The sequence below is a fragment of the Anas platyrhynchos genome, chromosome 21, assembly GCF_047663525.1.
Source record: "Anas platyrhynchos isolate ZD024472 breed Pekin duck chromosome 21, IASCAAS_PekinDuck_T2T, whole genome shotgun sequence".
Lineage (NCBI taxonomy): Eukaryota > Metazoa > Chordata > Aves > Anseriformes > Anatidae > Anas > Anas platyrhynchos.
The window spans coordinates 18,530,551-18,556,514 of NC_092607.1; the positions used below are offsets into that span (position 1 = coordinate 18,530,551).

The window sequence follows — 25,964 nt, forward strand, 5'->3', positions numbered from 1 at the left end:
TAATTTCACACTAACATCAAGCACACTATTCTGGCTGCAGTCTTTTCTTGCCTTACAGCTGCTTTCTTTTCAGTCAGAAAGAAGCTGTCTACTTCTCCCAGTTTAAGATGATCCTTTCTTCATGGACTATCCCAGAGATGCTAATTGTTTTCTACCTCTCAGAAAGATGTCTTCAGGAAAACATTTTTCTCAATCTTAGAAATATGTCTGAAAATGATTTGTATGGTTAAGAGCCTATTAAGTAACAGAAGTCACAGATGTGTCGAACTAATCAGTAAGTAGTCTCTAGCTTTTACCATAAAGACAGGATAATTTACCTGAAGAGCCTGACAGAAGGAAATAGTCAGAGAAACTTGAGATTATCTCTAACTGTAAGTAGTAGAGGAAACTTTTTTTAGAAAGAAAACAAATCCATCTTTTATTGTATGGGCTGCTGAAGGTGTTTTTACACAGGCTATTCAACCAGTTATTAATGAACATCTCAAAGCTATTCCAGAACTTGATGAAAATCTATACAATTTTACTGAAGATGCCTTCTCCATAGTACAAGGAACTCCAGGACAAGGAAATTCAGTACAGCTGAAGTATCTAGATTGCCCATGTTATCCATTTAGCAAAACTGTTCTTACTTCCTCTTGTACCTGGAAAAGAAGATTCCAGGAAGTCACATTGCACCAGCTTAACTCTCAATGATAAATAAGGAACAGCACTGGCAATGCTCTCCCACAACAAGACCTAGAAACACGCTCTTAAAAAAGCAGCATCCTTTATTTCTCCCAGCTACAGCCCCTTTGGTAGCAGATTAAGCTGCTGTAGAAGAACCAAACCTTTTAGCAAGGTCCCTTAAATAACTACAGTAAAAGGAAAGCAGGAAAAAAAGTAAGAAGGGAGCTATACCTGGACTTGGATTTGAAGTTTCCTCCTTTCCTACGACAGGCCATACCCAAGCGTTTCCGATCCTCAAATGATGGGCTAGTACAGAGAGTGGGGAAAAAGAGAAAGCAGCAAGAGTCACTGATTTGCATCAGTGGCACAGGTACTTCTTGGAAGACACTCTTCTCAGCTCTGCAAATGATGCAACTATAATTTTCCCCAGTACCAAGCAAAGTATCCCTGAGAAAGTCCAGAGATACAAAAGAACTGTTGAAGTCTAGACTAACACATTGCTGCTAAGACTTATTACCCTGCACGATACTGCTTCAGAGCCTTCCTGCTTGTGTTGGTCAGCTCTTCATCAAATACAGACTGTTTTTTCTTCTGCTTGGGGCCTAGTACAAAGAGATAATAATAGTAAGAATACTGGCAGTAAAGAGAAGACTAGAGCATCATCATTGCTACTGAAGACCAATAACCCTGACCACAATAATTAGCGTGACAATCAGGAAAAGTGATGTCTCCTCTCTGCAAATGTGTTGCCTGGCCAACACCAGTAGCCATTCCTTCTAACTTGGTATTTCCCACTATGCAGATTACTTTACTTCACTCTTATGTAACAAAATAAATGATATAAGGTAGGTCAGCTGTAAAACAAGTATTTTCTTCACCTGTTGGTACTGCTGCTGGTTCCTCTTCGGGCAAGGCTCGGGCTCGCTTTGCTCGCCGATTCCTTTTTGCCAGCCGCTCAGCATACATTTGAGATTTCAAGATTTCAAATTGTGACCTCTCCTCTGGCTGGAAGGTATTAAAATGCAAGTTTACAGTAATGGGAGGTATTGCTGAGGAAAAACACAGTGCAATTCACTCTGGGATCCCACTTACCCATAAATATACTCACCGTCATTTGGCCTTTTCTCTGGGTGTCCTGCATAAATTTCTTCCTCTTTTTTTTGCCTCGTAATGCTAGGTCAAACTCCTGCAGGGCTTTAGCCACTGGAGAGAGAAAAACATGGAATAAAGAACCTCATGAAGTACAGAGCACAGTCCAGTTGCACCTATAGAATTTAACAAGACTAGCAGTGCCATGACTCACACTTTTCTTTCTTCCTCTCCTCACGGGTCTGAAACCAGCTCCGCTCCAAACTCTCATTCGTAGTTTCTTCTTTTCCTACCTCTAACTGCTTCTTTGCCCTATTGATCTGAGACAATTCAGGCAAGAAGTAAGCTCATAGTTATCAAGGAATACGTACGTCTTCCAAGGAAGATACATTTCCCAGCTAAAGTACACTAGGGTAATCTTCTTATACACTACTATCTACTCCAGATTAACATCCTGAAGACACCTTACCTGAGCCTCTGACTGCTGCATCTCACGTTCCTCACGCTCCAAGCACAGTACTGCATACACATCTTTCTCTAGATTCTCAATCCTCTCTCGAAATTTTAGTATGACGTCTGAAAGATATCCAGTGTGAGTAACATCAAAAGCAGCCCACACAAGGTCTGCTTGTTCAGCACCATTTAGTAGCCCTTCTCTGCATAGTGACCCTCCCTGTCTGCTGCTCTCCTTTTTACCTCAGTGAAGTTCATACCTTGGGGGAGAATCCTGGCTTTCACTGGTGTTTTGGCAGACTTCACAATATCCTTCAGCATCTTGCGCTCTTCCTCACCCACAAGTGAAACTGAACGACCAGCCCTGCCTGCTCTTGCTGTTCGACCCACTCGATGAACATAGTGTTTGGTGGTATTAGGCATGGTGAAATTGATTACCTAGAAAATCAAGTGTTAGTAGGGTAACTATATTAAAGGACTCATTAAAAAGATTAACAGCATAAATACTCACTGTTTTTACACCTTCAATGTCAAGTCCACGTGCAGCCACATCTGTAGCTACCAAAATATCAATCTGCTCATCTTTAAAACGCCTGAGCAAAGATAGCAAGTATATCAGCAATGAATACAGAAATTCACTTCTGCCCTAAAACTTCCAACTTCTGATTTTTATCCTGTGATGGCTGGCTAAGCCTGGTAATACCTGAGTGCTTCCAGCCGCTGTGCCTGAGAGAGGTTTCCATGAAGCTCCCCAACCCGTAAACCCATCAACCCAAGCAGGATGTGCATACGGTGAGCTTGCTTCTTTGTCTGGGTGAAAAGCATCACATGATCCGTGAAGGTCCGTGTCAGTAGAGCTGAAAGAAAGTCCTCTCAGCAGCCTGCTTCACAGTTACTTACTGATTCCATCTTTTCCTTCCTCATCACTCACCTGATACAATGGCCTCACGGTCCCCCTCTCGGTTGGGTCTAATCCGGATAAATTCCTGCCTCAGGAAAGGGGCAACATCTGTATTGCTGTTCACAAAAATTCGTGTGGGATTTTTCAGGGAAACTGAAGCCAAATCTTTCACCTACCAAAACAGGTTAATAAAAAGAAGTCCACATACTTTCTGGTAAAGGATTTAACAAAGAACTATCTATTAAACTGTCTGCCTGAATGTGATTCCCAGCAGCCTGTTTTACCTCCTCTGTCATTGTGGCAGAGAAAAGCATTGTTTGGCGGTGGTTGGAGCATAACCTGATTATTTCCTTCATCTGTTCCTCAAAGTACTCATCCAGCATCCTACACAGGAAAAACACATTTATATAGTTCTAGCTAAGAACCATTACATAAGGCAGAGCAACAAAGATTGTCCTACCCTGGGAAACAGAGAGGAGGCAGCTGCCACCCCATTTTTCATTGTTGTTCTGCCTAGTTTACCTGTCTGCCTCATCCAAAATGAGCACCTCTACACTGGTCAGATGGAAGGAGGGGCAGTTGTGGAGATGATCAATTAGTCGTCCAGGAGTTGCAATAAGAATGTCTGGCCCAGAGCGCAGAGCTGCTTCCTGAGTCTTCACATCTAGGCCACCTGAAAGAGAGCAAACATGGGCTGCTGACTTCCTGAGCAGGTTGCAACAAAGTACACATTTCCAAACTGCCTGAGGAATGGGAAACAATGCAGATTAATACCACGTTCGCAATTAGAAATGACCCTATCTTTCCATTTTTATTAAAAAGTAAGAAAAAAAAAGCATACTACATAGTATTGGAAAGTAAGATTTTAAACTACAAGCACACCTACTAAAAGCATGTCTGCAATAACTCTAAGTATCCAGGTTTAGAACACAGGATTTCCAGTTCTGTATAGTGTTTACAGTGACCTGTGCAATTCACATAAGCAACAATACACACCTACAGCAAGGCAAGTTGTGACGCTGCTGAATTGTGCCAGCTGTTTTGTAACAGAATGCACCTGAATACCCAGTTCTCGTGTTGGCACTAGAACCAACACCCGTGTAACTGGAGCTTGACGAGGTTTGTATATCAGGCGCTCAAGTACAGGCAAGATGAAGGCAGCTGTTTTACCTATAAAAGGAAAATAAGATGAATTATCAAGAATTACCAATTATTGTGAATACTCTGAACTCCCCATGTTCTGTATGCTCTGCTCTAGTCCCTACCTGTCCCAGTGGCAGCACAGGCACAAATATCCTTCCCCAGAAGACCCACAGGGATACACGCTTTCTGAATTGGAGTTGGTTGCTTGAAACCAAGAGCTGTGATTGCCTTCAAAGGAGATAAAGCAGTTAAACACTGTCTCTACTCAGCTCTGTCAAAGCCACACCTGGAGTGCAGTGTCAATTCTAGGACCTCCACTACAAGAGACATGAACATACTGGAAAGAGTTCCAACAAAGGGCCACAAAAAAGGACTGGAGTATCTCATATAAGTAAAGACTGAGAGAGCTGGGGCTGTTCAGCCTGGTTAAGAGTACTCAAGGAGACCTTATCAATGTATCACCCCTGAAGTGAGCATATAAAGAAGACTGAGCCAGACTCTTTCCAGTGGTGCCCACTGACAGGATAAAAAGGCAACAGGAGCAAACTGAAAGACGGGAGGTTCTGCCCAAACACCAGGAAACATTTTTTAACATGGTGGTGGCTGACCGCTGCAACAAGTTGCCCAGAAGAGTTTGTGGAGTCTCCATACTTGGTGATATTTAAAAGTTATCTGGACGTGGTCCTGGGCAACTTGTTCTAGGTGTCCTTGCTTAAGATGAGAGGGTTGGACAAGACAACCTCCACAGGTCCTTTTTGAAGTCAGACATTTTATGATTTTGCTACAAGTCTCACTCAAGACAACATTTACATATATTGCATATCAAAGAATGTGTTCTGTTATTTGGAAAAAAACAACTCCTAAAGGGTTATCACCCCTCCATCTCCAATTACTTTTTCAGAGAGGCTGCAAAGAGAGAAGGAATTTGATGGTTCTGAGAGGTGGAAGGGAGGCTGTCCAACATTCCTCACAATAACATATGTAGCAACCAAACTAGATAGATACCTTTAGCAAAGGTCGTGAAAGATTCATGTCCTGGAATGACAAGTTATCATCATATTGAGAGGCATCTTCAAAAAAGCTCTCTGCTTCCTAGAAACAGCAACAACAAAACCGCAATGCTATAGACAGCAACACAGCAGGTGACCAAAGGGCTCTGGGATGTTTTATGACCTACAGTTTGTTAACAAAAGTCAAATGCCTCCAGAAATAATACTGGAGAATGATGTAGTGTCATTCTCTCCAACACTTACTGCTTTTCCTCCAGTTTTTCGTCTCTTTCTTTCCTTCACTTTAATTGTGTCTGCAGAGAAAAAGAAACACAACAGGAATTAATAAGCACAGCTAAATACATAATAAGATATAGCATGTACCCTCACCTTGTACTGCTAATAATACTGCTAATGAGGTATTGATGGAAAAGCCTCAGAAACAAATATAGGCAAGGAGATCTCCTTCCTCAATGATCACTCCAAATAAAATACCACTGCTACCATTCAAAATAAATTTGACCAAAGTCAGAAGGAACATCACAGAGGTCTGCAGACAAAACATCACAACGTAAGAAATTCTTGTCCCCACTCACCAAGACTTCACTGAAGACTAAAGACTTTTCTCCAGTGAGTCAACAGTCTGTCACATTCTTACTTCTGACCATCTTTTCATGTACTAGTAGTACCTGCTTTTGTGAGGATAGTTTCATCATCCAATGAATACTGGGACTCCACATCTTCTTCTTCCCTACTGAAATCTTCACTCCCTGTTTTTTTGGATTGATTATCCCCAGCCTCTGCATCACCATCTTTCACTTTTGCTTGTTTAGTTTCTCTTTCCTGTGCCGAAATACAAAGTAGTTTAGAAGAACTTCAATTCTTTGTGAGCTTTTTTTTTGGTTTGTTTGCTTTGTTATGAGCCCACTCACAGATCCAGGGTTTTGCATAACCTTAACCGTTAACGATTCTACATTCTCATCAGTACACCGATGCATCATGTATAGCTGAACACCCAGCTGAGGTATTAAGCTCCAGCTTGAGCACTGTAACTCTGGTTGCTTTCAGAGCCTCTGCCTCTGAAAAGGACACAGCGTACGACCAAACTCATACGAGTCTTTACAGTAATAAGCATCACTAGGAGAAAGGCCCTGACCTGGAACTTCCTTTTTTGTCTCACTTTCTCAATCTTCTCGTCCAGCGTCGTGGCTGATCTCTAGACAGGAAAACAAAAGAAAGGAGCTGTAAGAGGAGCCCGGAAGAACACACGACAATGTGACTGCGGGCACTGCAGCCCTAGGACCGGCCGCTGGGCCTCACCTTGCCACGAAGTTGGCGCAGAGCTGACGCCCAGGTACCTTCCCCACCGGCCTCCACCTCGCCGAAGACGAAAGCAGCGCTGAAGTCTCCTCTCGCGGAGGCCCGCCGCCCGGGGCCAAGAGCCACGCGCGGCCCCTACAACAACACCGCTGAGCAACGACCGCGGGAAGCCAGGCCGAAGCGAAGCGGCCCTGCCCCTGCTCTCAGCCCCCTGCGATCCAGCCCGGCCCAATCCAACTCGCCGCGGCCCCGCCCTGCCCCTGCGCCGGCGCAGTCCGGCCAGCGCTCACCTCCTCGTCCTCAGAGTCCTCGGACTCGGGGTCCTCGGGCCCCTCATCCCCCTCCGCGATGGTGCCCACCAGGCCCAGGCTCTGCAGCATGGCCGCCACCCCGCCCCCGTTCGCGCAGCGCCACGCGGTCCTGCAGCAGCGCGTGCGCGGAGCCGGCCCGACCTTGGGGCGGGGCCATGGCTGCCACCGCCCCGCCCCGCCCCTCGCCGCCCCGCCCCTCGCCGCCCCGCCTCGCGGAAGGGAAAGCGAAAGCGGCGGCGGCGGCGGCCGGGGAGGGCGAGTGGTGCGAGGGGCCCGGCGGCATCGGGGCGATTTTTGCCGGTGTTGTGGGGGGCAGGACGTAGGGGCTGTCTGCTGGGGGAAGGGGCTCGGTATCGGGGAAGGGGCTCGGTGTCGGGGAAGGGGCCGCTGCCCGCTGGGGACGGAGGGGGGGAGCCGGTACGGGGCGGCGGCGGCGGCGGGAGGGCGCTGCCTCGGGGGACGAGGGACGGGGGACGGGGGACGGGGGACGGGGGACGGGGGACGAGGGACGGGGGACGGGGGACGGGGGACGGGGGACGGGGGACGAGGGACGAGGGACGAGGGACGGGGGACGGGGGACGGGGCGCTGTGAGGGTCTGCCTCGGTGCTGGTGCCCCGCGCCGCCCCTGGGCGTGCTCGGTCCGGGGATGCGGGGCGGGCCCTGCGGGGAACTGGAAAGCGAAACTCGGCGGCGGTGGCGCGGGCGGGGCCGTGGCTCCCCTGGCGTGAGGGGCACCGAGCCGAGCCGCACCGAGCACTGAGCAACGTCCTCGTCCCGCAGAGCCGCGACGCCCCGCAGAGGAGCCAGCGGCCGGAGCGATGGAGGGGGCCGGGCAGGGGCCTGGCCTCCGGCTGCCCCGAGCGGGACGGAGAGGTGAGGGTCGCCCGGCTGCCGCAGAGCTAAGGCTGCGTGTGGGCTGGGGGTGGTGCGGGGGGAAATGCTCCTTCCCTGCCTGCGCGCAGTGCAGCTTCCTCTCGGCTGCACGCTACTGTGTTTACTTAATTATCCAGCCTCTCACTGGAGCCCACAAAGCAACGATGTACTGCAGCGGTCTCTCTGCTAACTGATACTGCTAGTGGTCAGTGCCCTTCGAGCGTTCTGCTGAGCGTGCGAGGAAGGCTACGCAGCCTATGCTTCCTGCTACTGCGACAGGCTGGGTCTTGTGCAGAAGGTTGTGTTTTAACTGTGCGATTTGAAGTCATCTGCTACTGCCTTGGTAGTCATGTCAAAGACAGCTAACTCTCAAGGAAAGCCTGTCCCGTGTAGGATACATCATCATTGGCCTCCCTTAATTCTGCTTTGTGGAAAAGGGTTTATTTTCTCAGTGACTTCCCAGCTTCACAACTGGAGTGGGCTCTAGGTATGGTACTCTTTAGCAGTCATGAAAAGGATTATAAGGGAAATACTGAGGGTCTGGATATAAGTGAAATGCTAGTTTTCTAATGTGGTGCAAGACGCACAAAATATGCTGATAAGCAGGCCAAAATACTTATACTCTCATGTTGGGAGGCAGGTTAATATGGTCATTATAATTAACAAATGTCTTTTTTTTTTTTTTTTTTTTTTTTCTTTTAAGGGCATGCAGGTCGCTGGGATGCTGGGTTTATACAACAAGGGAGAAACAGAATAAACAATGTGTCAGGCCAGACTCATAAAACAGTAGCTCAGGCAGGGGAAAATCCCCAAGCCAGTAATTATACTCTTCTACTTGGGCAAAGAGAAGAGAGATCTGAATATTTCTTCAGTCAAGGAAGAAGAAACCAAGGTGGACAAACCAACAGTGGAGCCACAGGACATTGGAATGAACAGGAGAATGAGGGGAGAGGAAAGTGGTATCGAGGTGGACAAACACATGAGAGGGCCAGAGGACCCTGGAATGAGCAAGAAAATGAGGGTAGAAGAAGGAGGTATCAAGGTGGACAAGCATATGATAGAGACAGAGGACTCTGGAACGAACAAGATAATGAAGGTAGGGTAAGGAGATATCAAGGTGGACGGGCATGTGAGAGGGCCGGGGGACCCTGGAACATGCAAGAAAATGAGGTTAGGGGAAGGCGCTATCACAGTGGACAAGCACTATCTGGACAAGCCCAGGAAGATGCTAGAGGGCTGAGGAATGGACAGGAAAATGAAGGGAAAGGAAGGAGCATACAACTCAGGAGGAGTATGCACTTCTACCAGAAACCTACCCCAGGTGGTGCTCAGCTCAGTGAGCAGCCTCAGCTCAGTGAGCAGCCTCAGCAAGTCAAAAAGATTGGCTACAAATTCCTAGAAGGTCTCCTACAGAAAGACCCTTCTGAAGTTGTCATCACACTTGCCTCAAGTTCAGGTTTGAAGGAACTTCTTTCCCAAACCGCTATGAAACCCAGTTTCGTTCAGCTCATTTGTCAGGTGCTTCGAAAAGCATGCAGCTCCCGAATGGATAGACAAAGTGTTCAGCAACTTCTTGGAGTGGTGAAGGAGTCCAACTTTCTCAAGATCTGTCTGCCACAGTATGTGTCTGACATGGTAACAGAAGCAGTTCCTGCTGTCCGACATCAGTATCCTGAACATATTGGCAACATCATTTTGCTGCTTCAGGACCTAATCAGTATTTTCCCAGCTAGTTCTGTGCAGAAAATCTCCATTCTCTTAACAGTCTTGCCAGCATCCATAAATGCCTTGCGAGCTTCTGGTGTGGACATCACGGAAGAAACAGAGAAGAACCTAAATAAAGTCCAGATGCTTGTGCAGCACCTGCAAGAGAAGAGACGTGAAGGCACACTGAGGGCTGATAACTATACTCTTATGCAGCCTCAGGCTGACGGTCAAGAAGAAACCTATCGTACAATGACCATTTATCCAACATATAATGAGGTACACCATGATGAGAAACCCTTTCTACGTCCCAATATTGTTTCCGGAAGATATGAGAGCACCAGCATTTATCTTGACACTCATTTCCGGCTTTTGAGGGAAGACTTTGTAAGGCCTTTAAGGGAGGGTATCTCAGAACTTTTGCAGAGCTTTGAGGACAAAGGTTTGAGGAAGAAAAAATTTGATGATATCAGGATCTACTTTGACACACGGATTATTGCCCCACTCTGCTCCCCAACTGGTGTCGTTTACAAGGTTCAGTTTGACACAAAGCCATTGAAGTTTGTGCGATGGCAGAACTCCAGACGTTTGCTATATGGATCCCTGGTCTGCATGTCTAAAGATCACTTTGAAACATGCCTGTTTGCCACTGTTTCTAATCGGGATAGTACAGATCTTGCCAAGGGAATTGTAGAGCTATGTTTTAATGCACAGAGCCAAGCACTGCTGGCAGAGGTTCGTCCCTCAGACTCCTTCCTCATGGTAGAGACAACTGCCTACTTTGAGGCATATCGGCATGTGTTAGAAGGGTTACAGGAAATCCAGGAGGAAGATATCCCGTTCCAGAAGTACATTGTGGAATGTGATGCACAGGTGAAGGAGCCAAAGTACCTTACAGTGGATACTACATACAACTTTGCACCCTTGACAGAAGATCCCCTGGCAGATGAAGAGAGAGCTCCTGATGGTCTGAGAAGGCAAAGTGTCCGTGTTCTAGATCACAACCAGTGGCCTTCAATGGAAACCTTGGGACTAGATGAGTCCCAGATGGAGGCATTGAGACTTGCACTCACCAAGGAGCTGGCTATTATCCAAGGACCCCCTGGGACTGGTGAGAAACATTTGCTTTAAGTCTCTGTCATTTAAGGAGTTCTCCTTAACTTCCTCATTTAGGGAGATTGTCTCCAGAAAAAGCCAGCTGCCCTGTGTCCAGAGCTTTAGTTCAATGCCTATTTGATGCTTGAGAAGCCCAGTTATTGTGAGCTGCGGGGAAGAAGGTTAAAATATTCTGAAATACCCATATGAAAATGTTTTCAACTATTTGATGCCACGGTACCTCTTCAACTATTTGATACCATGGTACCTCTTGCTGCGCAACAGCTCTATTAACCTTTTTAGCAGGTTTGAACACTAAGAATGTTCAGCCCTGATCCTCTGCATGAAGAAAGAATTGCTAGACTAATGGTAATTAATTTAAGTGGTACCTGAATTCAGTAAGCACCACGGCTTGTCTTCTACTAGTACATGAGTGTTTTATGTAAAGCCAATTGTCGTGTGTTAAGCTAGCTTCAGTGGCTTGGGAGAAGCAGTGGCAGGAAGAACCCTGCATACAGGGATGGATTACCCTTTTCTGATTCAGATCTTGTTTTACAGGGAAGACTTATGTGGGTTTGAAGATTGTCCAGGCTCTCTTGACCAATAAGAATGTGTGGCAAACGACTGTCCAGAATTCTCCCATCCTTGTAGTCTGTTACACTAACCATGCGCTGGATCAGTTCTTAGAAGGTGAGAGTATCTAGCAAGTATGATGGAACGGAGGGTAGAAATTATACTGTAACTCTTACTCTGTCCTACCTTTTGTCATGAAGACTTGCCCTTTTGGCTCTTTCTTGTGATTTTAGCCACATATATACATAGTAATAAAACTTCAGACAGACCAGTCCAGTGTGTTGTGTGCAAAGACTGTTCTCCCTACCCTTTATCAGGCTGCACAAAATAGTTAGCCTCTTTACCACTAATATTTCTTTCTCATTCACAGGAATATACACATTCCAAAAACACGGGATGGTACGTGTTGGGGGGAGAAGTAGCAGTGAGGTCTTGAAGCAATTCACCTTGAGGGAGCTGAGGAAGAAGTGTGAGTTCCGACACAACTTGCCAATGCATCTCCGCAGAGCCTATGTGAATGTATGTATAGAGTTCACTGGAAAAGACTGGGTTACCTGTCCATTGGAGAAGCTAACTAAACTTCTTCCAGATCTGTTCTTTCACATTGTCTTACACTGACGTCAAACCTTTAATTCTTCTTTGTTCACAGTATCATAACTTTTTTTGTTCTGCTGTTTCTGAACTCTGTTCTTCTGCATATGTCTTCTCTCTATTATGAGCAGATAACCAGTCAGATGAAGCAGGCTGAGGAGGAGCTCCATAAAGGAGCAAAGCACTTAGAGTGCACAACACATGGAGTGCTGCATGAACGTCACTTGGAAGCATGCATTGCCCCCCAGCACTGGGACAGTCTGATGAAGGGTCTGGTAAGAGAGGTTCCCTTCTTATGAGTCAAGCAGTCCCCAAGTATACTTACTGCCCTTTCTGAAAATGTGTCTGAGCTTCCCCCAGATATACTTCCTTTAGCCTCACTCAACCACTGGAAAAGAAAAGGAGTGAATAGCAAGCTGTGCCAGTGACAGGAAAGCAGAGTTAAATTTTGCTCCTTTAAACTGCAGAGATTTCAAGTGATCTTTGTCAGAGTAAAAATACAAGTGCACAAATGAAAGCCTTAACCTGAAGGAGAGATGCTATTTCTAGAGATCTGAGGTTGCCTAGACTTCTTGGCTCTGGAGGTCACTTGGTGGACTTGTCCTAATCGTCTTATGCTTCAGGGCGCTGCTTTGTCATCATCCTAAGACTGATGAGGCTAACTGATCTGACTCTTTATATTAGGATCATGAGGAATTCTACTACAGTGCTGCACAACACTCAGTGATTCTGGAGTGGCTGGGCCTTGGTGTAACTGTTTTTACCCAGAGTGCTGCAGAGGATATAGAGGCTGAGAATCCAGGTAAAAAAAACAAAAACAAAAACCATCTTCTGTAGGCATTTGCCTAAGCAGTGTATGCATGCCAGAAAATAGACACTGCTACTGAACAGAGGCTGAAAGATGCATAACGCTGTAAGGCAATGGAAAGATTAACTTTAGTTTCTACACGGTGATCTGCTGCACTGTGATTCTGCTAGAGTGGCTATGACTTGCTGCATGTAATTGGTGACTCTTCATAGGTGGTCAGCAGGAGAGAGAGGAGGAGCAGGAAGGTGAGGCAGAAGAGCTGTTGGAGATTCCAGAGGAGGCTGACCTGATTCAGGCTGACAGAGTGATTGAGGATGAAGAGGCAGCAAAGCCTCAGAAGAGGAAGGAGGAAGAGCACAGGGCTGTTCGTGAGCTAGCCAGTGTGTTGTTGGCTATGAAGCTGGAGAACGAAGAAGAAGGAACAGCCCAGCCACAACAGAAGACTGTGCAGTGGGAGGTAACTGTATACACTAGTATACTGTGTCTCTGCTTGATTGTGTAATAACATGGGCATGCTAATACAGAATAATCTTTGTGTTTTAACTGCTTATTTTGGGGTGGGGGCCTATTTCCCTCCCTCCCCCCTTCTCTCTAGATAACTGCTACCCAGAGGAAGAAAATGAAACAGAAGATGAGGGTTGAGCTCTGTAAACTGAGTGCAATGACGGAGTTAGAGGCCAAATCTATTCAGGATCTGTGGCAACTAGACCTGAGCTCTCGCTGGAGGCTTTACAGGTGACAAATATGTTTTACAGGGTCTGTCAAGCAAATGTGTCATAAGACTGTTAGAGTTCACAAACTCCTAGCAAGCTGAGGTATTTCTGTCCATACCTGTTCAGTTCATTATCTGAACATGTTTTCCTGTAAGATATTTGCTTTTATCCTGCCTACATTGGCAGGACAATGCTGTCATCTCCACTGTGTGTGTTGGGGACTGAGTAAAGATGCTAGTCATCTCTTGCAGAAAAAGCACGGAAGTTCTGAACTGAACCCACCCAAAACTTCTAGGTCACTGTGCTGCTTCTCTTGCTGTGTGTGGTAACAGCTCTTTCTTCTCAGGCTTTGGCTGCAGACCTATCAGGGGTTTATACGAAGGAGGATTCTTCAGCATGAACAGCAGTACCAGGCAGCAGCAGAAAGGCTAGCAGAACTAAGGCTGCAAGAAGATCTGTGCATTCTCAAGGAGGCTAAAGTTGTGGGGATGACGACTACAGGTGTGCAGCAGTTGGGATGCAAACCAGCATTGCACTGTCTCCATTAGTAATTACCATTTAGTAATGACTAAAAGACCTTATTGTCAAAAGATTAATATTCTGTGCTGCTTGACAGCCTGGGTCAGGCTCCATGTTAGTTTGCAGCCTTCTTCATTTCTGACTCCCTCTGCGAACGTGTCTATGACACAAAGTTGTCAGTTGGCTGCACAAGCATTTTCTGCACACTTTTGAGCAACATTATTTTAATAGTAATGCTCCATTTCTTGTGCCTCAGTTAAACACAGTTCATGTCTCTGATATCTCCACATCACTTTTTGGTGAGCAGAGGCAGCATAAGTCTTGTAATATCACCCTTTGGGAAGACAGTTTTGGGTTTTTATGTATGGTGATCGATGTGTTCTGGATGTATTTCATGTCTGAAGAGAGAGTTAGGAAAGGGCCAAGGCAGGTGTGGCATTCTAATCCCCACCTCTCTTTCCTGACTTCTCTGCATATAGAAGTCATCCTTGGAACAGTGCTGTTTTAAAGTCCACATTCCACAAGACTCAGCATTTTGGAATCACGGGAATTTTCTGGAACATACCTTATACCTTCCTAAAAACTCTTATCATACCGCCTGCACGTAACTATACCTGTTAAGACTTATCTTCTCTCCTTTCTCAGGTGCTGCCAAATACCGTCAGATCTTGCAAAAAGTAGAGCCAAGAATTGTAATTGTAGAAGAGGCAGCAGAGGTGCTTGAGGCTCACACTATTACTACTCTTAGTAAAGCTTGCCAGCATCTCATTCTCATTGGAGATCACCAGCAGGTAATATCCATGGCAGATGCCTCTAACTGTTGTGCAAATAAATTAGAATACTTTAACCAAACATGTTTGGCAAACACCAAAACTTACTGCTTCTCAGTTTCCATGGATACCACGGGTCTTGTCTCCTTTGATTATGGAGCAGAGTTACTGGGGGACTTTTCTTTTTAGTTTAACTGACACAACTTGACATGTGCTCCAATCCACTTCAGTTATGACAGTACATAACTTTGTTAGTTAGCACTTCTGCAAGAATCCAGTCTCTGGCCTTTCTGTTGAGAAAAGCCCAGCAATAGGAAAAATAGATAAGTGAAATCTTACTAATAGGTAAGAGTGCTGTTAAAATGGACCCAATCCCTTCTCGTTCAGCTGCAGCCTAGTGCTAATGTATATGACCTGGCGAAGAACTTCAATCTGGAAGTGTCTCTATTTGAACGGCTGGTGAAAGTTGATTTCCCCTTTGTCCGGCTGAAATACCAAGTAAGGAACAGCTATAAAACATTTCCTTATTGCATTTGTACTTAGCTTGCTTTAAGTTTATAGTACATCTAAGGCTGCTCTGTGAGCAGAAATATAAAAGCTAAAATAATGTGTTACTTTGTTCCTGAAAGGAATGGTAAGAACTGTCAAACTGTCACAAATGGTATACTATTGTTCAACTAAGTGTCTTATTCGTCAGTGATGTGACCCACAGCACTGTGGTTCCCACAATTTTTAGTGCAGAGAATGTAACTTATTGTGGCATCCAAAGCTGTTCTAGAACTGTGGAGACAGAATCTTTTTGAGTTGCCTCCTGTTAAATTGTTGCAGCCATATTTGTTGGTGTCTGGAGAAATTAATTCTACCCCCAGAAGTCCTGTATTAAAATTGCCTGGAACAGCTGGTTAGGGGTTAGGGTGAGGTGCTGGCTTTTGTTACTAGAATGCTGTTGTTGTTAGATTTGCACTGAAACCAGTATTCTTATTACAACCCTGCAAAATGACTTTATTGAAGGTACTCTGATACCATTTAGCTGTGATTGCTGGTGGTGGTGGCAGCAAGGGTGAGATAGGAGGCACTCTATTCTTGGCTTGTCTTCACCCTTGTCTTGTATTTAGCTATGGTCTATACAGTGGAAAAACAGATTATTGGCAGGGAAATCAGGTGCTCCTTCCTCAAGACTGATGCAGCTGCTTTGTGTTTCAGCACCGCATGCGTCCTGAAATTGCCCAGCTTCTCAGTCCTCATATATACCAGGAACTGGAAAACCATCCCTCTGTCTTGAAGTATGAGAACATAAAAGTGAGTTTTCGGTAGCGCAAGCACTTTCTCTTGCCCCTGTTACTGGCTAAAATAAGTTACCGTAAAATGTAGTGTTAAAAGATTCCTACTTCTAAATCAAGTTCATCTACTGAAATAGATGAAGGAGATGTGGGATATAGAAATAGGCAAGTAATTTGTAGCTCTTCTGGTATTGCTGATGGCAGACACTGGAAATGGATCCAATATTGATGATTATAAAAGAACAGTGAAATATGGAAGAAGGACCAAAAGAATTGCAGGAGATTGAAACCTAGGAGTAAATCTTAAATGAGACACTTGAGGCATAATTTATGAAACTCCAGTGTAAGACAGGTGACTTCGCTACTGGAATCTTCCTTCCCTGAGTTCTTTGTTTGGGCATTTTACCAATACACAGCATCTGCAAGCAAGATCTATGCAGTATAAAAGTATAAAGCAATCTTTTATCAATTAACATGCATAACAAGCATCTAGAATTTGATGAACTGAAAGCATTAGTATGCTTGCCACACCATAAGACACTTGAAGAGTCTTTGCTGTTGTCAGGTAGGCATCAGTCAGCAGGGTCAGCCTCTGCTTCTTCCTTAATATTATTGTTTTTATCTTTCACTAATTCCCTTTCTTCTGAGTTTTATTTTTCCCCATCCTAATTACGACTTCATATCTTCCCATGTTAGTGCTTTTATTCCATCTTTGAACTATTGTTAATTGTATCACTGTCTATAACTTTACCTTTCTTATCTTGCATAGCCCTGTTCTGTAGGCTTGTTTCCAATACTGTTGTAACTAGCTTCCTCAGAAGTCTGAGCCAAAGTTACACTGTTCTGCTGTATCAGAGTTAGGCTTTAACTTCCTGAAATAAGTGACTGGATACCTTTGGAAACATAATTTGATGTGGTTATAGAGAAGATTACAGTAGCTTAGCCTACCTGCATCTTTCATAATGAGAAGACATTACTAGTTATTTTAAAGCATGTTTTTTGCTAGTCAGTTTTAGACATGTGCTAAGCTCTGTGCACTGCTAACTCCCTATGTTTTCTCCACGTGTTCCAAATAAGTTTTTATTCACACCATGAATCCAAAATAGAACTGTGGTGATTTGGGAAATGTTATAAGAACCTAATCTTTTCTTTTCCACAACCTGAAAGCATACTGTAGAAATAACTGAAAAAAGATGGGGAATAAAATGATCCACAAGAACAGATGTCATATTAGGATACTGAAATGTCATTAATAAGCTGAAATATCATTAATAGGTTTAGGTTTTCATAACATTGGTCAGAGGTGACTAAGAAAATTGCCCAAGTATGCAGTAACTACATATTTATTGAGTCATCTTCTTAGTAGATAATCAGGAACATAGAAACAGACCATAGTGACAGAAGCTAGAATTCTGCTTCTGAAATTCTTTTTGTTTCCTCTTGTTTCAGGGAGTCTTATCTAACCTCTTCTTTGTGGAGCATGACTTTCCTGAGCAAGAGATTCAAGAAGGGAAAAGCCATCAGAACCCACATGAGGCTCGGTTTGTGGTGGAACTGTGCAAGTACTTCTTGTGTCAGGATTATCTACCTTCTCAGATCACCATTCTCACTACTTATACTGGGCAGCTTTTCTGTTTGCGCAAGCTCATGCCAGCCAAGACTTTCGCAGGTGTGAAGGTTTATGTAGTGGATAAATACCAGGGAGAGGAGAATGATATTATCCTGCTGTCACTTGTGCGGAGCAACAAAGAGGAGAGAACTGGATTCTTGCAGATCCCTAATCGGATATGTGTAGCGTTATCCAGAGCTAAAAAAGGACTGTATTGTATTGGGAATATGAGAATGCTAGGTAAAGTTCCTCTCTGGAGCAAGATCATTCACACCTTGCGGGAGAAAGGCAACATTGGCCGCTCACTGATCCTTTGCTGTCAAAACCACCCTGAGACCAAGACGCTGGTATCTACAGCAGCAGACTTCAGCAAAGTCCCAGAAGGAGGCTGTAGTCATCCCTGTGAATTTAGGTTGAGTTGTGGCCATGTTTGCACAAGGGCATGTCACCCCTATGACACTCAGCACAAAAAGTATCAGTGTCTGAAGCCTTGTCAAAAGGTGCTTTGTGCAAAGGGACATCGCTGCCAACAGTCATGTTATGAGCCATGTGGACCGTGTATGGTGATAGTAGAGAAAACAATTTCAAAGTGTGGTCACCTGCAGATGGTGCCATGTTCTTGTCCAGATAGTGAGTTTGTCTGCCAAGAACCTTGCCAGAAAAAGCTGAACTGTGGGCATACATGCAACAGATTCTGTGGCCAGGAATGTACTACACGGTGTCCTGAACTGGTTAAAGTCACACTGCAATGTGGCCACACCCAGAAAGTTAAATGTTGGATCACTGAAGAGATGAAACATGGGAAACCTGTTGAATGTAAAACTAAGTGTTCTGTCACACTGGAGTGTGGTCATGCATGCTCAGGTTCCTGTCATACCTGCTTTGAAGGAAGATTTCATAAGCCATGTAGCAGCCCATGCAAGCGCTTCTTGGTCTGCTCCCACAAGTGTCAGCAGCCTTGTACTGTAGAATGTCCTCCCTGTCAGCTTGACTGTCAGAACCATTGTGTTCACAGCAGGTGTAAAAAGAAATGTGGAGAGCGCTGTTTTCCATGTGTAGAACCATGTGAGTGGCAGTGCCAGCACTATCAGTGTACCAATCTTTGCAGTGAACCATGTAATAGGCCTCGCTGCGATGTACCATGTACTAAGCTGCTGCGATGTGGACATCCTTGTATTGGATTGTGTGGAGAGCCCTGCCCAAATAAGTGCCTTGTTTGTGACCATGAGGAGGTCACTCAGATCTTTTTTGGCTTTGAGGAAGACCCAGATGCTCGATTTGTACAGCTTGAAGACTGCGGCCATGTCTTTGAGTCCCAGGGCCTTGACCATTATATGGATGAAGATGATGATGTCGTCAAGCTGAAGGTATGTCCTGTCTGTCAGACACCAGTCAGAAAGAATTTGAGATATGGTACCGTTGTGAAAAGGCGGCTGGATGAGATAGAGAAGGTGAAAGAGAAAATCCAAGGCCCAGCACAGGAAATCGAGTCTAGCAGACAAAGACTACAGGCTGCACTAATAGGGAATGCTGTTCTGCAGAGGAATCTACCCCATAAGTACCTCATGTTGGAAGATAAACTAAAAGCTTCTGATCTTTCTATAAAGAGTATTGGACTAATTGAGAACCAGCTTAACTTCTACAAGCGTGTAGCTGACCTAACTGATTCTATGAGCAAAATTGATGTGAATGAGCGGAAAGGCCTGAAAAAGCGGCTGGATGAAGTCCAGGAGTGGCTGGATATGCCACGCATCAGCTTTACAGGGCAAGAGCTCTCTGACCTGCAAGCTGAGATCCAGAGACTGACTCTTCTACAGAGCCTCTTGTCAAGGTGCAAAAGCGCAAGTGGGATGATCACCACAGCCCTCGCAGCAGAGATTGCCTGTGTACGTGAGATTTTGGAAGGGACAAAAAAGTTCACAGAGGCTGACGAAGCTGCAGTGAAGGCTCAACTGGAGAGGCTCTGCACCGCCTTGCCTGTGTCGGGGCTGGGGATCTCCGAAGCTGAGCGGGTGCAGATTGTCCGTGCCATAGGCTGTCCCCGTGGCCACTGGTTCAAGTGCAGAAACGGGCATATCTATGTGATTGGGGAGTGCGGGGGGGCGATGGAGAGGAGTAGGTGTCCCGAATGCCACGCGGTCATCGGGGGCACAAACCACGCTCTGGACAGCACCAACAGCCTCGCCCCCGAGATGGACGGAGCGACCCACGCAGCCTGGTCCGAGACAGCCAACAACCTGCTCAACTTCGAGGAGCTGCGGCTGCTGCTGTAGCTGCGCGGCCGTCCCCGCTTCTCGCGCGCCCCCGCTCGCGGACACGGCGTCGGCTCTCGGGCCCCCAGTTAATAAAGTGCACGCACGCGGCCCGGCGCTGCCCGCCCGCCTCCTTTGTCCGGGCCGGGAGGGGGCGGCCACGGCTGCGGTCGGGTTGCCGGGAGGGGGAGGGGGCGGGGCCGCCTTTTCCCCTCTGTTTTCCGGAAGCGGATGTGACGCGCAGCAGCTGTGTAAGGGGCCGCGAGGCGGTGGCTGTTCCCGCAGCCATGGAGGCGCGGGAGGCGCTGCAGGAGCTGCGCGCGGCGCTGCGCGCGGTGCTGGCGCGGGTCAGAGGTGGGGGCCGGGGCTGGGCTGGAGCCGGGCAGGAGCCGGCTGGGCTGGGCTGGGCTGGGCTGGGCTGGCTTCCTGCTGGCTGAGGCCTATGTCTGCCTTTACAGAGGGCGAACCGGGCGAAGGCCGAGAGCCGTTCGAGCCCACGCGCTTCTGGGACGCGCTAGGTACGGGCCGGGGGGCACGGGCCGGGGGGCGGGCTGGTGCTGCGGGTGCCGCGGGTGCCGGGCTGGGGCAGGCGTGGCGCCGGACGGGGCGGGGGCGGGGCTCCGCGGTGCCGGTCTGTGGCAGGGCTCCAAGCTGCAAGAAGGACTCCAGCCGGGGCTTCTGCACTTGCTCTCGGCTCCAGCCGCCGTGTTCGCGTTGCAGAGCGGTAGGCAGCATGGAACAGTTTTCATAGCTATGTTTTTAAAGCTTTTGTTCTCTGTTAAAGCCTTCCAGAACCTTCTGCTGAAGGTGTCCTGGACCAGGAGACTAATGTGATTGTAGATATCAGTACTGGCTAAATAAAAAAAAATAGAAATGAACAGATACATAAAACATACAACACGTATGGCATAAATACACCAAGGAAATCTTTGAAGTGGGATTTTAGCTTATGGCTTTTTCATGCTTGGAAAAAAGAAACGGTAATGGAGCAGTAGATGTTAATGTTAAGTAGAGTCAGAGAAGACATTGCTCGTTTATCTGTTTTGTTCTTTTGTCTTTTACCCAAGATGCTTCCTAATGTCTTGTTCCCACTGTATGCTTTCTAAGGTCAGACATTCAAAGAAACATCACAAGAAGCTACAAAACTTAGTCTGGCATTCTCGAGGTCTCCACTGCCTTCTGCAGAGGTGAGTAAAAGCCCCCTACAGAGAATGAAATTTCAGTGTATGTGACAAGTTTCAGGTATCTCCTGGTTTACTTGACTAAAACAAAGTCTCATTGGGTTCAGCGCAAAAAAAGAACATCTGTGGGAGCTATGTGTTTTAGAGAGTTTTTACCAAATTCAATAATTACCTAGAGAACTAGTTTCAATAACTTAGGGGGACATACCAGATAGACGTATTCTTACACTTTTTTTCTTAAACATCTGCAACTGGTTGCTGACAGAGGCACGATATTGAGCAGTATGGACCTTACTGCTAACAAAGAATGGCAATGTATTTTCTGTTAATTGAGAAAAGTTTAACACATGGGTGTTTGAAGAAGGAAGAAAAGACCTCCAACTCAGAGTAGTGGTTTAAGCTACTTCTTCCTCTTTTCGCAACCTTTGAACCATGCTACTCATAGTACATACAGTGAGTTTGGAACTCCAGAAAGCTGAGATACTTAATATTAAATATTATATCTTTGAGTTCTGTATTTGTTTCTCCATTATTATGACCATAACTATGCTTCCCTCCCTTTCCCCCTTTTTTTTTTTTTTTTTTAAACAAAGTAATGCGGATGGGATTGTTCATGAGACTTTCCTAATAAAGTGTGGCCATGTAATGTTGATACTTTTGCCTACCTGTTTTCAGAATTGTCAGAAGCTGAGCGAAGATGTCCAAAATGCCATTCTTGCAGTTGCCACAGTGTACTACTGGCTCCCCAAGGGCCAAGGTGAGATAGTAACAGCAGGATAGTGCCAATTCTTTCACCGCTATATAAAGAAAACAAATATTTCAAATTGTAGTAGAAGATCAGGCATCTACAGGAAAGCAAGCTAACATGAGCGGAGTCCCGTTGTCAGCTATTCTACAGACTTGGAACGTGGTTACAAGTGAACCACTTGACCATCTAATTCTGCAGATTTCAGTCTGTGAATGAGTGATAATGTAGTAAGTGGTATAGTTGTTTGAGCATTCATAGTTATAAAGTGTTGATAGCTTCGTCCAAAGCCCATTTGGAACTGGAGAAGGTATATTGCTTCCTTCAAAAATAGCTGCAACTTTATATTGTGTATCCGCACAAACAGAGCATTCTGCATGTTCATCTGTGTCCGTTTCTGTCAGTGCTCTTTGTGGCAACATTCTTGCTGTTTCTCAATCTCAACCAGGTACTACTCTTCGGAAGATGGTACGAGATGCTACCACTGAAGTAGTGGAAGGAATGATCCAACTCACAGAAACTATTCTCATTTCTCCATTGGAGAGGTAGTAACTTTCCATTAAGAAGAAAGAAAAAGTTACAAATATCTTGTAGGGGGCAGCAAGTGCAGACTTGGAGAAGCACCCTAAGGGAAGTGGGAAGGCAGGAGCTGAGCACTGTTATGAGGCAGGCAAAGGCAGCAGCTTCACCAAGAAGGGCCCATTCCTCCAATATCTGAGTGAGCAGAGTAGTGCTGGTGAGGGTAGACAAATGTAGTTGAGAGTCGAAATCACTGGACAAGTCCATGGCAACAACATCAAGCTGGAAAGTTAGGCCAGAAAAGTCAGGATCAGATTTGGAGAGAGTAACGAGCACCAGACACTGTGTCAGCACCAGTGATTGCCCAGCAAGTCCATTCCAGTGATACAACCTCAGAGTAAAATAAATTTTACCGTGTATAAAGCACGGTGTTTTAATAACTCCTACTGAGTTTAGTTATTAATTGGAACAAAAGTCAGGAGCTCCTTAAAAAGACCTCTGAAGATGGTCTTTTGTAACATCCTTACATTCCTATTGATGCTTTCCATAGAGCACAAGAATTCTCCATCCCCCTCCCCTGTGTCAGAAAGCGAGCAGGGAGGGCAGAAAACTGGGCTGACTGAGCAAGGACCTGTTGGTTAAACTGAAGCACAGGAAGGAAATGCACAGGCAGTGGAAGCAGGGACAGATGGCCAGGGAAGAGTACAGGGATGCTGTTCATACATGCAGGGATGGGATCAGGAAGACCAAGGCACAGGTGGAACTGAGTTTGACAAGGGGATGCAAAAAATAACAAGAAGGGGTTCTGTAGGTACATTGCTCAGAAAAGAAAGGTGAAGGAGAGTGTACCCCCTCCGATGGATGCAAAGGGTGAACTGGTAATTACAGAGAAGGAGAAGGCTGAGGTACTCAACAACTTCCTTGCCTCAGTCTTCACTGCCATTCAGGTTTCCCATGTCTCTCATTTTCCTAAACCGGAAGATGACTGGGGTAGAAAAGTCCCTCTCACTGTAAAAGAAGAGCAGGTTTGAGACCGCCTGATGAAACTGAGCAAATGCAAATTTATTGGGCCCGATGACGTGCATCTCAGGGTCCTGAAGGAACTGGCTGATGGAGTCACCAAGCTACCTACCATCATATTTGAAAAGCCCTGGCAGTCAGGTGAAATCCTTGGTGACTGGAAACAGGGAAACATCATTCCCATTTTAAAAAAGGGTAGAAAGGAAGACCCGGGGAACTACAGACTGGCGAGCCTCACCTCTGTGCCTGGCAAGATAATGGAACAGATCCTCCTGGAGGCAATACTAAGGCACATGAATGCCAAGGAGGTGATCTGGAATAGCGAGCATGCTTCAGCAAGGGCTCTTCGTGCCTGACCAATTTGGTGGCCTTTGATTATGGAGTGACTGCATCAGTCGACAAGGGAAGATTGACCAAAGTCATCTATCTGGACTTGTGTAAGGTCTTTGACATGATCACACATGACATCCCAATCTCCAAATTGGAGGGATATGGATTTGAAGGCTGGACCATTCAGTGGATAAGGAATTAGCTCAATGGCTGCATCCAGAGAGTAATGGCCAATGGTTCTATGTCCAGGTGGAGGCTGGTAACGAGCGGTGTCCCTCAGGGGTCTGTGCTGGGACCAGTATTGTTTAATATCTTTATCAACGACATAGACAGTGGGATTGAGTGCACCCTCAGCAAGTTTGCAGATGACACTAAGCTGAGTGGTGCAGTTGATATAACAGAAGGAAGGAATATCCTCCAAAGGGATATGGACAAGCTTGAGAAGTGGGCCCATGTGAACCGAATGACGTTTAAGTGTAAGGTGCTGCACCTCGGTCCGGGCAATCCCAGACATGAGTACAGACTGAGAAGAATACATTGAGAGCAGCCCTGTAGAGAAAGACTTGGGAGTTCTAGTGGAACTAGAGCTTGACGTGAGCCAGCAGTGTGTGTTTGCAGCCCAGGAGGCAAACTACGTCCTGGGCTGCATCAAAAACAGTGTGACCAGCAGGTTGAGGAAAGTGATTGTCCCCCTCTGCCCTTGTGATTCTTGCAGTGCTGTGAGGACTCTGCCACTTGGAGTACTGCATCCAGGTCTGGGACAGGAAAAAGCGCAGGAAGGATGTCGATCTGTTACAACAGGTCCAGAGGAGGGCCACAAAGATGATCAGAGGGCTGGAGCACCTCTCCTAAGAAGGAATTTCCATGAAGGCGATTGATACCATTTGCATTGGCTGGCAGTTTTTGCCTCTGGAGTGAATGTTGTGTGTCATGCGTGATGACTGTGTGACTCTACAGCTAGTTAGTAAACCACTGTGCTTCAGGGGAGGTATTATGCACCCTCTCTTTAATGATAAATGATTCTGCCTGTAGTCAAAGATCATTAGCCTCTTCTGATTTGTGTAGATTCTGGAAGATTATAATACACCTAAGCACCTTCGGAGGTCTTTGTAAGAGGCTTTGGCTACTTGTTCCAATTAATAACTAGACAGAGTAGGAGTTATTAAAATACCTCTTGCTTTATGCAGACATGAGATACCAGTGACAAGCTGGTTTGCTGACATCTTTCCAGCAGATCCCCTTCTAGTGTGCAGAAAATACAAACAGTATAGCAGGATGGTGCTATTGAACCTAACTTTGAGAGTCTCTGTTTTGTTTCAGCTTGTCTCAGGAACAGCTTATATCAACTGGTGGTGTGTGGGAAGCGTGTGAGCAAGTGTCCAACCTGCCACGAAGTGAGTACTGTATATGCAGAACAATGGAACTAGGATGTGTGATCTTGAAATGTTGATAGTACTTGCGAGGGGCATTTTAGCTAGTAGAATGGAGGCTTACTCATTCTGTAGAACCCTACTGTTCTTTGAAGTGGATAAGCATGGAAGCCAGGTCAAATTCTCTGTATAGCAACAGTGCAGCTCTGAGGTTTGCAAAAAATGTAACCCTGTGATCTCAAGATCTCATGGTTGCAGACCTAAGTGAATGTTGTTGGAAGCTGATTTGAATCAGTGCAGCACTACAGTTGTCTTCCTTTATGTTTTGCAGATAACCAGGCAGCAGTTGTGTCAGCTCTCGCTGCTTGTCTGAGTGTGGTCAAGGATGCTCTGGAGGAGATGGAAAATGTAAGGAAGCTCCTAAGCCTTTGAGGAACCTGCAGTGATAGACTGCAGTGATAGAACACAGAGGTTTTTTTTTAATGTAGAGGCTTTGATGTAAGTTTGTTCTTATATGACCAAAGTTACTGAGTTGAACTTACTGAGTTTTCAAACCTGGGTCTAGTTTATCTTACATGTGGTTTCCATGAAGCCATATTCTGAACTGTGTGGTTTTAGGTTGATATAAGAATGGGACTATCTGCCACGTTCTTGCTGTTTGCTCTGTTGAATTAGTTTTTCTTAATACAGTCTTATTAAGATTAACAGAATCAAGCAAATGAGATGCTGGTTGAAGAAGGATTCCTCCATATATTATTTGTTTTCTAGATCGTATTTTACCTTTCCTCCTGGGTATTGCTAGAATGGATGTTAGGTTCTGGGTTTTCAGGGCATCTGTATTCTCAGGCTCTGGTGGAAGGGCAAGACCCCTACAGTGATATCACGGAAGATGAAGATCTTGGCTTTCGGGGCAACAGAGATACCTATTGGTCAGAAGCTGACCGGAAACTGCTTAGCTCCTGCATGGGATTAATAAAGGCTTCCAAAGCTTGCCTGAAGAAGGTCTTAAGTGTAGTGAAGGCTTATGGCAAAGCTGAATCTCCAGAGCATATTGCTCAGCTGGATGACCTTGCAGACATTGCTAATGAGATCAGTCCAAGGTAAGTAGGTCTCTCCCCATGCTGCGTTCTGCTCCGGAG

General features: G+C 45.8%; 3 protein-coding genes across 20 annotated transcripts in view; 2 read left to right on the forward strand and 1 right to left on the reverse strand.

Annotated features, from left to right (window-relative positions):
* Positions 1-389: 389 nt before the first annotated feature.
* On the reverse strand, positions 390-7,011 carry DDX27 (DEAD-box helicase 27). The gene is made up of 21 exons (XM_027472867.3): positions 6,852-7,011; positions 6,562-6,696; positions 6,398-6,457; positions 5,931-6,084; positions 5,506-5,555; positions 5,258-5,344; positions 4,375-4,480; positions 4,106-4,279; positions 3,632-3,782; positions 3,394-3,493; positions 3,140-3,281; positions 2,912-3,065; positions 2,720-2,801; positions 2,469-2,646; positions 2,225-2,331; positions 1,970-2,075; positions 1,775-1,869; positions 1,545-1,671; positions 1,184-1,268; positions 898-972; positions 390-641 (listed from the first exon to the last, which is right to left on the reverse strand). The coding sequence occupies exons 1-21, from the start codon at positions 6,939-6,941 to the stop codon at positions 626-628; spliced, it is 2,274 nt and encodes a 757-aa protein (XP_027328668.1). The 5' UTR covers positions 6,942-7,011; the 3' UTR covers positions 390-625.
* A 1-nt stretch (position 7,012) lies between these two features.
* ZNFX1 (zinc finger NFX1-type containing 1) lies at positions 7,013-19,771 on the forward strand. 3 transcript variants are annotated; one of them, XM_027472866.3, is made up of 14 exons: positions 7,013-7,172; positions 7,654-7,746; positions 8,450-10,561; positions 11,104-11,235; positions 11,489-11,637; positions 11,841-11,984; positions 12,394-12,511; positions 12,730-12,974; positions 13,113-13,252; positions 13,577-13,731; positions 14,395-14,540; positions 14,907-15,017; positions 15,723-15,818; positions 17,249-19,771. In XM_027472866.3, the coding sequence occupies exons 1-14, from the start codon at positions 7,028-7,030 to the stop codon at positions 19,679-19,681; spliced, it is 6,219 nt and encodes a 2,072-aa protein (XP_027328667.3). In that variant the 5' UTR covers positions 7,013-7,027; the 3' UTR covers positions 19,682-19,771. The 3 variants fall into 3 exon arrangements, with proteins under 3 accessions (XP_027328667.3, XP_027328665.3, XP_027328666.3); XM_027472864.3 differs by having other exon boundaries at positions 7,057-7,191; XM_027472865.3 differs by having other exon boundaries at positions 7,063-7,134.
* Positions 19,772-19,864: 93 nt separating this feature from the next.
* The window catches only part of CCNDBP1 (cyclin D1 binding protein 1), a 92,783-nt gene continuing 86,683 nt past the window's right edge, over positions 19,865-25,964 (forward strand). For 15 of the 16 annotated variants that reach the window (XR_011804362.1, XR_011804365.1, XR_011804368.1 and 12 more), the window contains exons 1-8: positions 19,865-20,014; positions 20,119-20,178; positions 20,768-20,847; positions 21,517-21,598; positions 22,035-22,131; positions 24,776-24,849; positions 25,157-25,233; positions 25,672-25,925. Coding sequence is in view for 2 of the 16 variants with exons in the window: in XM_027472889.3 (XP_027328690.1) it covers positions 19,948-20,014; positions 20,119-20,178; positions 20,768-20,847; positions 21,517-21,598; positions 22,035-22,131; positions 24,776-24,849; positions 25,157-25,233; positions 25,672-25,925 (791 nt within the window). In the remaining 14 variants the exon portion in view is untranslated. The remainder of the gene's footprint in view (positions 20,015-20,118; positions 20,179-20,767; positions 20,848-21,516; positions 21,599-22,034; positions 22,132-24,775; positions 24,850-25,156; positions 25,234-25,671; positions 25,926-25,964) is intronic. The other variant, XM_027472890.3, reaches the window with a different exon arrangement.